Source organism: Gavia stellata, chromosome 8, assembly GCF_030936135.1.
Source record: "Gavia stellata isolate bGavSte3 chromosome 8, bGavSte3.hap2, whole genome shotgun sequence".
Lineage (NCBI taxonomy): Eukaryota > Metazoa > Chordata > Aves > Gaviiformes > Gaviidae > Gavia > Gavia stellata.
Window position 1 is genome coordinate 19096323 of NC_082601.1, and position 16295 is coordinate 19112617.

The following is a 16295-nucleotide window of genomic DNA, read 5'->3' on the forward strand; positions in this document are numbered from 1 at the left end:
AGAAAACAGAAAAAATAGTAAGAAATACAACAAAAGCATCAGTCCCAAACAGTGCTCATGCATAAGCACTTGTGGTTAATTTCTATGTCAATTAAGTTATTGATGCAGAAACAGTGTTAGAATAAAAATAGTCTGGCCTAGTGGCAGATGTGCATTAACCTTTCCATGACACAGTCTTCAGAGACTGGGCAAAATGCAGGAAGAGGAACCAAACCCCATGCTGCTCCTCTCAGCCTGGGAGGAGCTCATTCCCACAGCAGTGAGCTCTGCCCTAACAAGAGGGAGGCCAATGAGAGAGAGTCACACATCAAGTTGTAAGCGTGCAAAAACCTTTGTGCATTTACCTGAAGTTGGTCAGTTCTTGTCTGGAGCTACCACAGTCCAGCAGACAGTCTGTGCTCTGAGATGGAGTTTTAGGATGTCTTCCCAATTCCATTGCTCTGTGACCTGGGAAAAGCGCTTCATTTCTGTGCTTCTATTTCCTGGCTCATCATCTTCAGTTTTTAGATTAATGTTTTTGAAGCAGATGACCTTGCTCGTTGTCCTGCACAAAAGGATGCTTCTCCCAGCAAGCAATTACTGTAGCCAAAAATAACACTGCCCTTTGGCCAGCAGTTGCAGATTTTGGCAATCTGGAATTCAGAGTTCAGATGGTACTTAAAATGAATACATCTCATGCTTTAATTGCAAATGTTACATGGCTGAAAGTAGTTAAACTTTGCCCACGTTTTATGAGGAGTTATGTTGGGAGCCCTTATAAACTGCTTTGGAGCTAAGATGGACCACAAGGTGCCAATGAACTACACCTTGAATCAAAAAAGAAAGGCACAGAGTAATGTTCCCTTTCTGTGCAAACCAGAAGCAGCTCGATAAAAGCTAGGTATAACCATGTTCCATGATAAAGTATGTTTTCAACTGCAAAAAGAAAGCTACTGGCATTCTTTTTAAGTACATCAAAGATTTTTTTATTACCTCTAAAGTTTTCTTATCATGGTAACACTTACTTATATGCTTTAATTGTGATCGCAGCCCCTGTGCTATGTGCTTTTTTTACCCAGTGATTAATGAGCTGTACCTTAGCTGTGATAACTGCTTCCACAGAAATAAAACCAGTGTAAGCAGTTTAGTGTTTTATTTAACTTTATTATTTTAATAACAATACTGCTAAATGATCTATGTATTTCAAATAAAGTGGGTTACTCACCTGCACTAAGGCAGTTGTGCTTACTCAAATAAGAATTACCAGTGATTAGACAACTTGGGTATGATGAAACAAACGTGAGAAATGGGGCTTAAAAAATTATTTACATCATTCATAAGAATAAAGATATGATTTTTAAATAAAAAGTATATATTCATGTGTATTGGAGAATTAGGATTTTACTAGTAATTTCCTTTTTCCATTTCAGATTCAAACCTAAAAATGCTCAAAGTATAAACATCTATAAAACTAGAAATCTCAAAACATGAGAATTTGTAAATAATTTCCCCACTTACTGCTGTTGTTAGAAAAGGACAATAAACAACACTGGTTTTAGTTTGTTACATTAGGAGTCATTTGGCAAAGCACTTAAGCATATAAGCTAAACCAGAAGATGACAGGAACCAGGCTGTGTTATGTTTCAAACACTTCTCGTATCAGGGTAAGTTTAAGGTGGGTGAGGGTTATCTTCATTACATAGTAACTAGCTTCATAACTACTTTTTCTACAAGTCACCTCAAGAAAGAAGAAAGAAAATGTTCACAATTGTGCCCAAAGTACCAAATAAACAACAAAAGTGCTTACTTCTTTGATCAGCAAACTAACACAATGGTTCCTTTGCTGTGCCCCTTCAGGCTGCTGTTTTAACAGGCTCTAAAGCGGTATCTACAGAAGTTCTCTATTTATCAATACAAATGATAAACACTCGCTTATCAAAATAGTGCAAACAGGAACAAAGAAAAGTGCTGTCAACGTAAGTAAACTGCAGGGGAAATAAGGCAGTTGAACATCATGACCTCGCACCGTTGCTTCAGAGAAATCAGTAGTACTTTTCTCAGCATGTCAGACCAATTGTGTTCCTACTTACCGTATCATACCACCATTACATGGGGAATGGATTTGGTCTTTTACATATCCTCCTTCATAACAGTAAATGTGCCTGTTCTTTGTATTGTGCATTAAAAAAGTCTAAAGACTTTTTCAACATGTTAATTGATGAAATCATTAGAGTAATTAGTAGATACATTTCTGTCTTCCCTTTTTCCCTTTATAGATTTCTTTGGAGTGCATAGAAAAGGCCACAGTGACACACCACATACAAAAAAATCAAGTTTAAGTTTTATGTAAAATACTCAAGTATTTTTAGCATTTATGTACACAAGTTTATTTACCATACATTCTTTCTCACTCTTTCCTTAGATATATCTTTATCTTGTTTCTTGGATAGATGAAATACTTCACCTATAAAGTTAGGCATTTAACCCTGGTATAAATAAGAGCATTAGGGGAAGTAAATGTCAGGAGGATCTTGTTACAGAACAAGGAACACTGTCACTGCAACACTCCTGTCCTTGGGTGTCACAGTGCCACAGATCTTTTCTGTGCAGCAGGTCTTTTCTGTGTTTTGATCTACAAAAAAATCACTCAGGTCTAATTTCAGAGTAGTTTGAAGACAGAAGATAGAATGCGGTACATCTTTCTCTAAATACTACTTTAAGTGCAGGTTTTTAATCTTAATCCTTAGGTCCAATGCTGATTTTCACTGTAAACATTCCTGCTATTTGTGCTTTCAAAACTTTGTGAAAGGAGTTGTGAAAAGAAACTGAACCATTTACTTAAAGAACAGTTATGTCACAGGATAAAACATAACATTCATGCCTTTGCTTTTATAGGGCTAAGGCTTTTATTATATCTTGAATTCTGCTTGTGTTTGCAGTTAGCCCTTAATGGGTATTTTTGTTAGCCCCACTACCGCCTTCAGGGGCTAAGAGTAGTGATCTGCCAGCTTGCCACAGTCTCAGGCTTCAAATAGTCAATGTTTATTTAATTTATGCCTAGATGGCATGGCTTTAGTTCAGGGTATTCCCCATAACTCTCTCTTCAAAATGTACATTCTAAGAAAGCTGCTTCTCTGACCACTACGACGTGACTTTTTTTGTGCGTCTTTGCGGGCAGGGGGGAAATCAAATATGATCTTCCTCCACTATAACACGAAAACTTAAATTCTAGTTGGACGGGAATGAAAACTTATTTGTTTGGTAACTTCCCTTCTCCCCTGCTATATCAAAATTTATAACTGCTTATTACAAAAGTTGCTACACAAAGACACTTTGTCTCTTATTTATCGTCTTTGTGTTAGCTTCTACAGGGTAACCTAATGCTAGCAGCAAAACCCTTACAGCATATCAAAATGGTACATCATTTGGCATGAAGTTATTGATGATGGATAATTGTACAAAGTTACAGAATTCATGTAGCAATTTTAAATGCATTCGTTAAGGTGATGTTGCATGAAGTACTGTTGGCATTAATTATTCCATTAAAAACTCTTTCCAGTAAAGACAGAAAATATTGTAAATTAAAAAATCACAGAACTCTAGAAACCTTGCACCTTAAATGGCTGAGGCCAAATGTAAATAATTACCATGGACTTGAATAAAAATTGCACTTGTATAAAAGAACAAACTTTAGCCCCCATTAATAACCTTCTTATTATTTTTCCAAAAAGAAGTAATAAAACATCAAGTAGTTCACTCCTTATGGCTTCACACAGTGAAATTCATGCTAAATTGCCCAGAAGGAATAGTTTCTCAATAGCTGTCTTTTGTGAACACATCATCAGTTTCATCATCATTCATCCCTCTTTGATAGCGTACTGAAGAGAAGGCACTCCAGTGAAGATTCTTCTTTTTATAGAGATACCACACTAATCCAACAATGAAGATCAAGATAATTAGCAGAGCAAATGCTACAGCCACCCCAGTATGATTAGAACCTGTAACAGAACAAAACACAAATAGTCATTCTTTAAGAGTTTTGGTAAGAATATTTTGTCATGGGGTTGATGCTTAGGTACCTATACACTAATGCTGCATGCATTTAGTTGAAGTAAAGGCAAACTGGTTCATCATTATTAAGTCTTCACTTCATCAGGTGGGAAGTTAGGTTCCCATACGAATCAGCATCTATTAGCTTATTTTTATCGTTCTGTTGTTAATTTCCTAATCATGTTCAGGTTGGAAGGGACCCCAGAGGTCCAAAAAACCTATCAGTAAATGCTGCACTCATTTCAAGGTTTGTATACTTCAGAAATCTAATCAGTTCCTGGACTCTCTTAGAGTGGAAAGGAATTATGCTTCCATTGGACTGCTAAGATCTTCTTGAAGTCTTCCTCAGCAGCATAAAGTTAAATCTATTCCTGCATTTCCACTTCAGTGAGGATGTATACAAAATCAGGAAGATTCTACTGCTTCTCAGGAACTTGCTTGCTTAATGCTCAGGTAACTGCTTTCTTTCCTGGACACACACAGCAGAGTATGAGGAAGTAAAATGAGGCCCAAGCCTTCTTCTGGAGCTGCCAAGTGCCATTTTCAGAAGCCTCCTCAAGAGTGAAAACACAATCTGCAGTACCTGCTCACTTGGCATCTCTTACAAGCAGAACTTTTTCTGTTCCCACCTACACAGATTCACCCATGAGAGATACCCTGTGGTAAGAAGCAGTAGCAACTGCTCTATGGTCTCTTAAGTGGCAATTTCAGTTCTCTCCCTTACCCTTTAAGTGGATAGTGGGAGCCAGGAGAAGTAAATTCCTAGAGAATTTCTCCCTGAAATGCAATTTTATGGCAAAACAGCAACAGAAGGCTCCTGCTTAGGCAGAGGTACTTGATACATTCTTTTGTGAATTGCACTTTCCTTATTTCAACACAGACTTTCCCCACCAAAAAAAAGAAAATCTAGAATATAGTCACTACAAAATTAAGTCTCTGCTAAAAATCAATGCTTCCATACCTAAAGGAGCTTTACAAACCACTCTGCTTTGACTACGACTGCAGTCAACTTTGGACCACGTGCCAGTTGTGGACAGGATAACACTGCATTTTTCATTGACTTCTGCAGTTCTGTTTTCCCAGTTGACATAATTAACTGATGAGCCGTCAAGCCAGTTCAGGGACTGATCTGTTGGGGAAAAAAATGCTTAGTTTAGATCACCAAAACATACTGTAATGCTACACAATGTCATTCACAATCTATTGATTTCTTTATGTTGCTAAAAGAAACAGGGCTGACTGTCTATCCTGTATATTAAAAGCAATAAATACAAACACATCACTTTTACCCATATCTCTCCAGATTTTTAGCATTTGATGCATTTGCAGCTTAACCATTAGACACCAATGACAGTGTTAGGGAAAATGAATTTCAGTGACTCCTGACTATCTTAAGTATGCAACAGGAAGAGCCTTAAGCTACAATGAAGTCCAAAGGACTTTATAACACTAAGTAAGGGATTCCAACCTCAGGCAGAAGTTACTGTAGGCTATCAACACTACAAAACCGTGTTCTTATTGAGGATTTATGCATTTTTATTTACCACGTGAAGAAGCACTCATGCTCATACATGGTTGCTAATTCTTACCCTTAGAGCTCTGAGCCAGGCCAAGCCATACGTTCTTGGTGATGAGATCATTTTCCTTTATGTGTGTGCTCACAAATGCATTTTCTTCAGCATCCGCTATAGTCAGAAGGGTTGCTGAAGGATCTGAGGGGAAGAGGAAACTGGTCAGAATTGCAGCTTCAGAGATTTTTCATGGTGCTTGTACATTGAGTTTTCTATGGGAACAATTACTCCAGGAAAAGATTTGCTGATCTGGGCTTGTAAAATTAGCTTGAAGTAACTTGCAGAATAAAGACATAAACCCGCATTCCCTAAAATACAGCGTAATGTTATACAAGACAGCTTCAGATGACTGCTTATTCAAGCAGGTCATACAAATTAAAATGGGAGTAAACTTACTGCAGCTGTGGACCACATATATGGAAGATATGAAAAGATAAGCCACATTCAGAATTACTAGCCTTGTCCTAAGTAATAAGCCCTTTTCAAAATCATAGTTGAACAAAAGCTCAGCATTTTGCTGAGTCAAGTTAATTTCTAAATCAATCCCTCATTGTGCTTCAGGTTTTATAAAGTGTTATAGCAATGAAGGAGTAAGAGGGAGGAAAGGGTATACTGGAGACAGGCTCAGAGCGTACCATTCTTTACAAGTATATGCAAATATAAGCCAGAAGCTTAATTTAGAGAAAGATCACTTTCTCTTTCAAATACCAGGCCAGGTAGGATTGAATATAAAACTGCACTCAGGACTGAGACTACTTGCACCTCTTCTTTTTCATCCTACAAAGCAAGTTCAACTTCACATCATACGATAATTCAATAAAAGTAAGTTATGACAGTCCCTGGCTTCTAAGATAAGGTGATTAAAAATTCTGTACATGACACTGCTTAACATCATCTTTCACAACACAATTCCCCATATAGCTTATCAAAGAAGAAAGAAAATGCTTGAATTTGACATAAAAATTAAGCTTTTTAGTGATATTATGTGCCTTAATAATATCTATAAAGTATGTGCTTTGAACCATTTGATGGTTCAAGCTCCTTGTTAGCAAGCAGCTAATGCAAGGATATAAGAAAACACTGCTAATACCACTAACTTTATAATAAATACAGTTAATTGTATGCAAATAAAATGGTTTCCTCCAAACTGTAAGCCTTAAGTTTCTGAATCATCTATCAATGGCTATCTACATTTTACTCGCAGATACCCATGTGCCAAACAAACTGTCAGCACATTGCAGAATTTTACCAAGAAACTTAATCAGATGTTCAAAAACAAAGCTTGCTATTACTTTTCCTAAACTGAAGAAGCATAAAAGCTGAAAAGCTAGAAGTACAACCAGTGTAGGTTTTTTGGTTATTTTTTTTTTCTTTTTGAATAATGGACTAATTACAAGTTGTAATGTGATAGAGAGTCTAAACATACTCAGTTTCTGGCAGACTTTCTTAGCATCTTCCACATTATATACTGAAAAATTGTAGAACGCCATGTCAAATGCATAACAGTGATCCTTAAACTGTATCCATTGTAGGGTACCACTAATTTGCGGGCATCCTGGGGCTCTGCTCACTTGCTTTGGCTGTAATTGTGTCTCTGCAAAGACAAAGAAATTGACATTATTTCTGCTGCAGGAGTTTGTGCTTAGTTTCTTTGTAATAACAGGACAGTAAGTATTAGCAAGGACAATTTCTCCTACCAACCACCATGACTCAATTAGCTTACATTCCTTCTTCATGTGTCATAGATGAATTTATTTGAAAATGAGCATAAGACAAGTCCCACAGGCTTGGGAACCATTTTTTCTTGCTCTTTAGGGGTTTTGAAGTTTGGTGTATGTGTTTGATATGGATTTCAAATCAGAAAAGATACATACAGATGATCAAAAAGTGACCAGGATTGTTTTAGATTTTCACCACTGGAATGGAGAGAATTAAGCTCCCGTAAGTTTTTTATCATTCCTGATAGACAGCTCTTCTTAAAGAGGGAATCACGTGTAGTATTTCAGCCTTCATTTCTAGTTCTAAATACAACATGTAAAGATAGAATATAGAAGACAACTACAGAAAACATTAAAAATAACACTTACTGTTTGGAGGGCTATAGCAAATGGCACCTTCAGCAACATTTGTACATTTTGTACGGTTCCAAGATCCTTTAGTATCCAACAGAACACAGTTCTCAGTAGTATTTGAGTTTTCTAATTCCCAAGGATAGTAGTCAAAGTCGCTTCCATCTGACCATTCAAAATTAGCTTTACTTCCCTAATTAAAGCAAAAATCCACAACTTTTAAACCACTGCATATGGTCATGGTTTAAGTCTTGTCAGTCATTAGTAAGTCACGTAGGAATATTTATCCCTTGTAGAGTGATAAAGTGCAAGTGCCTCATTTTCTAAATCCATACTGAATAAATGTACACCATAGTTTGCATTTTCCAATCTATTCTTAACGTAGAAATCCTGCTTACTTGTGTGAACTGAGAAACTGGGGCATGTTTGTAAGTTTAAACCTGCAATTAACCTTGTTTTATTCTATGGGGAACATTTTACTTACCTTCATCCTGCTGTTTCATTTAAGCAGTCTGCCTTCCTTGCTAAGAATGTTGTTAGATACGTTGCAAACCGCTAAACTGTCGAGACAGGCTCAGTGAGTAAAGCTGGCCAGCTCGGGAATGGTGTGCTGTCCTAGCTCCTACTTCAGATACACTGCTGGAAACCCATAACACTGAAGGGTCAGTTATGAGAAGTGGAGGGACCCATTCAGACCAAAGGACAGGCAGAGGTAGCAAAGGTATGCAGAGATATCACCAACCTCTCTCTGTAGAGGGATATTCTTGGCAATTAACTGCCATGGCCCAGTCTGGGGAGTAGTGTGGGGAGCAGAGTTGGGGCCACAGGCTTTTGGCTCCAAGGTTAAGCAGACAGAGGAGGAGGAAGATCTGCAGCTGTCTCTTGCTATGCCTCCTGGGAGAAGGGACACTATAACTTGCTAGAGATACAGTCCTGACTTGGACTAAACAGGCTCCATACAGCCTTGTCCCATTGTATTTGCTAATGGAATCTGATCCTAACAAAGGGCCATAAATCTGGAGCCTCCAAAGGTAGTGTTGCAAACTGCACTTCCCTGTGCCACAAGGCATGATGTGGGACCTTCATAGTATTTTAAAATTTCAAGGATTTGGAAAAATGTCTCAGTATGGCTACATACACTAAAATTTAATATACTTTTAACATATGTTACATGGCGTTGAAAAAGTAGGTAATTTACTACATGGAATAGAAATTCCAAGAATCTGGAAAAAAGCATCAGAAAATATTTCATATCCTGTGCAGAAAATTATTTACAAGCTCTGTTACTGAGGTTAATAACAGTATATACTTACATCATGAATTGACAACCCAAGCCACAAAGGATAGCCATCCTGCTTGACAATATCTTCTAGAAACACCTGTTGTGATTCACTGTGTACACTTGCTAAATCACTCCTATTGTGTTTGCATTCTCGCAATGCCTCATACCATGTTAACTTTTTCTGAAGGATCCTGTATGTCCTGTTTCCATGTGGAATAGACTCAGGCAACGGAGGCTTGTGCTGTTGGGGTCCTGTTTCAAAGGATAAGACGACAAGTTCTGTGCACTTCATTCATGTTACTAGGAACATACAGGAAGCATTAAAATCCATCTGTATCAATGTAATTCAAGAATTAAAGCGTTCAGTACAAGCCACTTATACCAAGTAAGTTATCTTTTGCTACTTTGAACACTGTGAGCAGCTGGTGGAGGAGTACAGCAAACACATTCCTCCTGATTAGAGTATTACAACAGTGATGCACAGACTGACCATATAACTCCAGAAGCCCATGACAGCTGTGCCATGCATTTCACTGGGAGCAAAACCAAAGCCTTATATACAGCAGGTACCGCAGAACCAGGACTTAAATTATGACCTTCATCCAACACTCCAATACTACACATAAATCTTCTCTACTACTTACCCCTTTCGATTTTGCAGGCGAGAATACTATACACATTGTAGTGATGAGCATGCCAACTTTGAGAATAATTATAAATATCCCAAAAACCATCAAGATTTACACCAGCAAAAAAACTGTTCTTCTTTATGTTAGGTCTTCCCCGCCTCCAGTTATTGTAAGTCAGATGAGTTTCATCATACCACTTGAGAACTTTATCTGTGGAAAACATTGCATATTTATTATAACATTGGCATTATGTGTACAAATACCATTTAACATTGAATATATTAATGACATTAACAGATAGTCACTTTGGAAAAAATGCAGTGATACTCTAAGTTACTGTAAATCAGTTCCATATACAATGCTAAATATGTTAACATTACTCATCCAGGTCATTAAGTCCTGCTTTCCAGGGAAATCAAATCTAGACTAAAACAGAACATATTGGATCTAATTATCACTCAAACAGAAAGCATGTCTGGTTATTTTCTTCTAGAAGATAAATACAAATATAAAGCATTATTATAGGTTTGCATTCAGTTTGACTTTAGTTGTATACTGAAACATGCAAGAAACATGTGCTTAAAATGCTGCAAACTTTGTCTCCAATCCAGTTATTAAGAAGAAGAAAAAAAAAAACCAAGCAAAACTTAAATCTTACCACTGTCATCATAAATCACACCCAGCCAGACCCACATAGCCAGACCGCTGAACGAACGAAGCTGCTCAGTAACAAAGTTATTCTCTTCTTCATCTCGAACACTCAGAACAAAAGCTTCTGGGTCTATTGAAAATTTTTGTAAGTTACTTTCTTACAAATGCACCTTTCAGGTACAAAATAAATATTTTTTTGCTATTTTGTTAATAATTACTACAGATAGGTCAAGAACGTGTAAAGGCTAGACCTTTATAAATAACTAAATGAACAGTGCGAAAACAATTTTCAAAGGTATTATCGACAGTCCTTCCCCTGGTTTTGTGGATAAATGAAAGACATCAGCCCCAGAGATATCTGTGGGTTCTACTGTCACTTCAAGTTCTATGTAGTAAAAAATTCTCTGCACAGAACATACAAATATCAGCAGTCTTCCATAATTTTCTGGAACTGCCTAGTAGAGAAACAGTATTAAGAAGAAGACTGAATTGAAATCAATTAATGAAGAATAAAAAGTTTTTAGAAAGATGCATGTCTGAAATGCCATGAGCAATGGCTTAGGAACAGCTTCCCTCTTATATTAAGCTTACATTTTGTTCAGGATGGACAGGAAAGGCCCACGTGCCTTTCTGAATTGGACTATTCTCAGTCTGTTGACTTTGTTCACTTAAGTGTTCCACACAGCAAGGGGGGAAAAAAAACAATCCCATGAAATAAATGTGACTGTAAAGCCAGAATGTTGCCAAGGGGATAACAATTGCCCAACCTATATAAATTTGCATATTATAAAGAGAAAAAACAAACCTACAAACTTCCAATTTTTCAGAGATCTCAGAATTCAATAGTTCCTAGCCATCTCTCTCTCAAACTCTCCTACCCGTGCTCTGGCACTTTTTAATCAGAGTAGCGCAAGGGCAGACAACATTAGACAGTGCAACACTAATGCACATTTCCAAATGCTACAACCTTTCTCAACAGTCACTTTGCTGTCATTGTAAGACAGTGACTCGGATCTAAAACTCATCTCCCTCAAGCTGATATAAGTCCATCAATACCTGTAATATGACAAAGTACTTACTCATTTTCTTGCATAAATGATGAGCTTCTTGAGACTTCAGTTCTCTCCATCTATTTTTTGTTATCATAAAAGTGTAACAATTGTTTCTAAATGATATCCAGGGAGTATTTTTAATCTTATGTGGGCACTTAACTTGTGGAACTTGTTCTTTTTCAATCTTCTCTAAGGAAGGGAAAGAAGACATTCAGGACGTGACTTTATTAATAACAACACTTAACCTTACACACCACAAAACACTTTCCAGTACCATTTAAAAACGTGCAAGACAAATTAAGTGCCGTCCTCTAAATGTGTAATACATTGCTGCTTTCACTTTCCTCATAATGGTGATTTTTTTAAAAGTAACAATACCAGCAGTAAGCATTACCGAAGAATACAGATGCTTACCACTTTTCACAATTGTTATGTTACAGAGGTTTAAGAATAAAATCCCTATGTAAAAGTGCTAAGTGTGGACCAATAACTAAAAGCTCCTATTGCCTCTTGTGTGAAGGTACATCACCATAACAAATGAGCTACTTCATAGCTGGCAACACATCTCAGTTCTGTGGCTTTATCTAATACTTGAGAAGTGAGAAGGACTCTTCCTGCACTTGCTCAGATTGCAAGCACAAAATACTTAAGGATGTTATAATGCCAAGTATACACTTTACTGTGACTCAGTATGTACAACAATGGCTTAACTGTGTCCTCTCATGGAAAACCAACCAAAACAAATTATAATGGTCTCATAGGGAAGAAATCTGTGATAATCTCTCAGAAAGATCTTTTATCTTTTCCAGAAAAAGGTCTGTGCTACATATGTATACCTCCTACAAAAGATGTCCTGCTATATCCCTACCTGTCTTGCTATAATTGGTAGAAGGGTTTCGTGAACTGCAGGTGACTTTAATTTACATCTTTCAATTCAGTGTCTACCCGCTATCTTTTTTCTCCATGTAGTCATGTACCTCCTCCCTGTACAGACTTCCATGTCTGAAGGGATTTCAGGAGGTCCCAATATTAAGATATGAACAGTACAGAGGTAGCTGAATCTTCTTCCACATGCAAGAGGGAGAGATTAGTATGCAACAATCTTACAGAAACAGTGCAAAGATAGAATCAGTTGACAATATGAAGGGTACAGTCTGGCCCAAAGCACCCATGCCAAATTAATTCGTAAGGAGCATGTGGATTAAGACTGACAGGAGGTATATGCCCCCCTATTGGAAGTTTGTTTCTTTTTTTCCTGACATGCAAATCAGCCTGTCTGAGGAAATGTAAGTTAAAAAGAGTTGCCATTTTTAAGTTATAATCTGCAATTATCAAATATGCTTCATAATAAAACAAAATTCAGCTTTTATAAGTATTATGCTCGGATACATACTTTCAGATGCGTAGCAAATAGCACCTTGGTTTTCAGAGGAACAGTCAGAAGTTTTCCAGAAGCCATCAGTATCCAAAAACACACACTCTTCGCTTGTTTCTTCATCATCTTCAGACCAGCGACTAAAACTAACATGTTTTCCATCCAGCCAGCCATAATGTTTTCCACCCTAGCATTGTATAAGTAAAAGGGATGAGCTTACATAGTAAAAATTACTAAATACAGAAAATGACATGATAATGTATTTACATTGGCTAGACATTTACAGTGTCTCCAGTAAGAACTGTAAGTGTTCCACTGCCCTCACGATCCGATCTGCTGCTCACAATATAACAAGCTTCGTTATTTTAAGTTTTGCAGTTGCAAAAATACAAATTAGCTGAAGTGGATGGCAAATTATCAAATGTTGATGTTTAACTACTATGCTTATGGAGGAAGGCCTGGCAACATGATGTCCAAATTACATCATTTGCACCTGCAAATCAATGGTGGATCTAATTATCTGGTCTTGGAAAACTGATAATATCTGAAAATAAGGCCCAGTCTCAGTTACTCCACACTGAGTTGAAAGTAATCTATTAAATACTTAACTGATTTAATAAATCAGATGCGTTCCTGCCCTGGAGGATGCAGGAGGAATAAGAAAAAACGCACATACAACAAGCACGCCATCCTTTAGGAATCTTACATTTCAAAGTTTTCTTCAGGAAATCCCCCTGCTGCTTTGTAATTTAATTTATCTTGTATCTTTCTTTTGTGTCTATGATTCCAGCACTGGAGTAACAAGTTCTGTTGACCAGTATAATTATAATTTCCTTTCATGTGACTTTAATTGTGCCCAAATAACGAAGTGTTGCAATAGTGAAAAGCTAAATGCATGCCTGAGTTGTATGCAGCAAAATGAATCATTTGATCTTCACTTAGAGATAAAGATTCAAAACAGGAGGGAAAATACATTGTTCTGCTTTCCCCATCTTCACTAAGATTAAATGCCTGTTTCCTTTTAAAAATATTCTCCATAAAGTATATACTCAAATTTCTATGTTTTCCTCCTCTACTTTGCCTAGAATACTCAGTAGCCCATTACTGACATAGGAATATCATAATACCACACATGCCGAGTAAGCACCATCAGCCTTTGTAGGTAAGGCACTTCTCAAATAAATTTTAACTTTTTTCTTGCAATTATCTCTAGACTCACGTGCTTGACAAAAAAGATAAACCCTGCAAGCAAGCCCAAGCCATTTCATTAACAGCTGAGAAAGCTCTCAGTCCACAATGAAGATCTTCAAGAGGTCCTCTGGCTAATAAAGGCAAAGCAGTACCTCCTGCATGGACTCTTCCAGACCAAACAAACAGAAGAAAAAAGAAAAACCCACTGACCTGTCTCAAGGATGTCTCCCTCTAACTCAAAACACAGGCATAAATAATATGAAGTAACAACAGAGTCTAAGTTAAGCTTTAGAAATGTATCTCCAGAAGTATTCAATGATTCATTTTGGATTTTGTTTGCCACTTCTAGTTTCTCCCACAGATTTTGGGTTGTCTTTCTAGAGTGGTACTGAAACAGTGGCGATGATATTAAATGGCAACACTAATTACTCATTCATTAACAAAAGAGACAAAGATGATTCAGTGATCTATGTTGCTGCTACCCTACAATATACCCCTTCATCCTTAATCTTTTAAAAGAATTGTCTCATCATCAACCCATCCAGTGGAGTTCAACCACCATGTAACTTGGAGAACTGAACATTTAGAATATTAATCTTGAGACCTTCCAGATGATTATCCCTAAATGAAAACAGTTACCCCAGAAATTAATTTTTCATTGCGTTTCTTTATCCCAGTTTCTCTTTCACACAACTCTGACAATCACCTTAAGCCACAGTCTGAGGGGAAAAATAAAACTTACATCTCTGCTGAAGAGTCCAATCCACAGTGGGTAATTATGAAGGGCAGCCTGAACAGCGAGAAAAGCCTGCTGGAACTGATCTGTGATGCTAACCAGCTGCATCTTGTTATTTATGCATGCAGCCATTGCATCATTCCAGGACAAATTCTTCAGAATTACCATGTATTGCACATTCTGATAGCTCAATGTTTCATTAAGGACTTGCTCTGTCTGGTTATCAGCAGTTCCTATATGTAAGAAAGAAATCCAGTTATTAGGCAGTTAAACACTGGAATACATTTGGAATACATTTTGAACTCCCAATTTCTCTGTACAAACAGAATGTTTGAGTTCCCCCGGGGGGGGGGGGGGGGGCGGCGCAGTAAGGGGAGAAGAGTTTAAAAAAAAATAAAAAAAAATAATCAAAAAAATTTTCTTAGACAGTATATTACGCTAATGATTATAGTTAGAAGAAATTTTTTTTGGCACTTTAGATAGAAAATACATAAAAGAAGAAAATAATAAGAAGGATTATTTTCAATCAATCTGTTTTTATATACCTTTCTCTCAATTTAGGTTCACATCTTTTTATATTTGCTACTTTTAAATAACTGCTAAATAATGTTACAAATTCTATTTATTGAATTAAAAACATATTCTAAAACTTTAATTAAACACAATACTGGGAGAGAGCGACTGCTCTCTGCTGCTATATAGCAACAGCTAAACTTGACTCACTTATCTCTGTAGAGCCTGTGGATTTACGCTTATGCGAATCTAATGGGCCACAAAACTTGTCTATGCAGATCTTACAGTCCCAGAATTCCTTACTGCCATCCATGGGTGTAGTGGGAACTGATTTTGCCTCCACATGTGCTTAACTAATTGCAGAAAATCCACCTTGCATATGGAGGAGTATAATTCACTATTTGTGCTCTAAGAACTGAGCATTACCACAGTTATCAGCATCATACTGAAGGCATACATCTCCAAGATGCATAGCAACTGCAGTTAATAGAAGATGCACATTCCCATGGGTGGTAAATTAAAGCATGCAAACCTGGTAACCCCCCAAATTTTATACACAACCAAAAATAAATTGGCTTTCCAAAAGAGAGTAAAACCTTGACATTTAAAATATCTCAAGCAGAAAAAGGCTTACTGAGAGAGGGGGAAGAAAAAATTTTAAAAAATAATTCTGCAAGTAACAGGATATAAATGGCTGATTGATAGGGTGACAGGGCCATTTTCCAAAACACAAGAAGACAGAAACATAATATTAATTTGATATTTATATGCAATTTACAGCTTTCAATAGATCAGAAAATTGACAAGGCTGGAACAGATTGTTTGAAGTGGTTGGTGTGCTGCTGCCAAATGCTTTCACTTAGTAAACAGCTACAGAAAAGAACCATGGAACCAAGGGTGCCATCACACATCAAAGGGTACCAAATTGGAAACAAGGTAGTAAGGAAAGTGTCCATTTCTGAAAGAAGTAATTGCTGATAATTAACGTCTCACAAAGTTCTGCAAATCACAATCATGCCAAGATTTCCAAGGAATCTGAATAGTCTTTTTCCCTAGGATAAAGCCCTAGGCAACCTGGACTCTCTCATAGTTGTCCCTGCACCCTGCTGAGGTCCCTTCCAACCTGAATTATCCTTAGATCCCTAATACAATGATGATATAGACCAGTCTGTACCAGGACACATTCTCTGGCAGTCC

At 37.2% G+C, this 16295-nt stretch overlaps 1 protein-coding gene across 1 annotated transcript in view; it reads right to left on the reverse strand.

Annotated features, from left to right (window-relative positions):
* Positions 1-3751: 3751 nt before the first annotated feature.
* LY75 (lymphocyte antigen 75) overlaps positions 3752-16295 on the reverse strand; it is a 45361-nt gene continuing 32817 nt past the window's right edge. Inside the window, exons 25-35 of the mRNA XM_059820333.1 lie at positions 14592-14823; positions 12677-12845; positions 11311-11472; positions 10239-10361; positions 9596-9790; positions 8983-9203; positions 7688-7862; positions 7027-7194; positions 5619-5741; positions 4991-5158; positions 3752-3977 (exon numbers count right to left, since the gene is read on the reverse strand). Coding sequence (XP_059676316.1) covers positions 3793-3977; positions 4991-5158; positions 5619-5741; positions 7027-7194; positions 7688-7862; positions 8983-9203; positions 9596-9790; positions 10239-10361; positions 11311-11472; positions 12677-12845; positions 14592-14823 — 1921 coding nt within the window. The 3' untranslated portion in view covers positions 3752-3792. The remainder of the gene's footprint in view (positions 3978-4990; positions 5159-5618; positions 5742-7026; positions 7195-7687; positions 7863-8982; positions 9204-9595; positions 9791-10238; positions 10362-11310; positions 11473-12676; positions 12846-14591; positions 14824-16295) is intronic.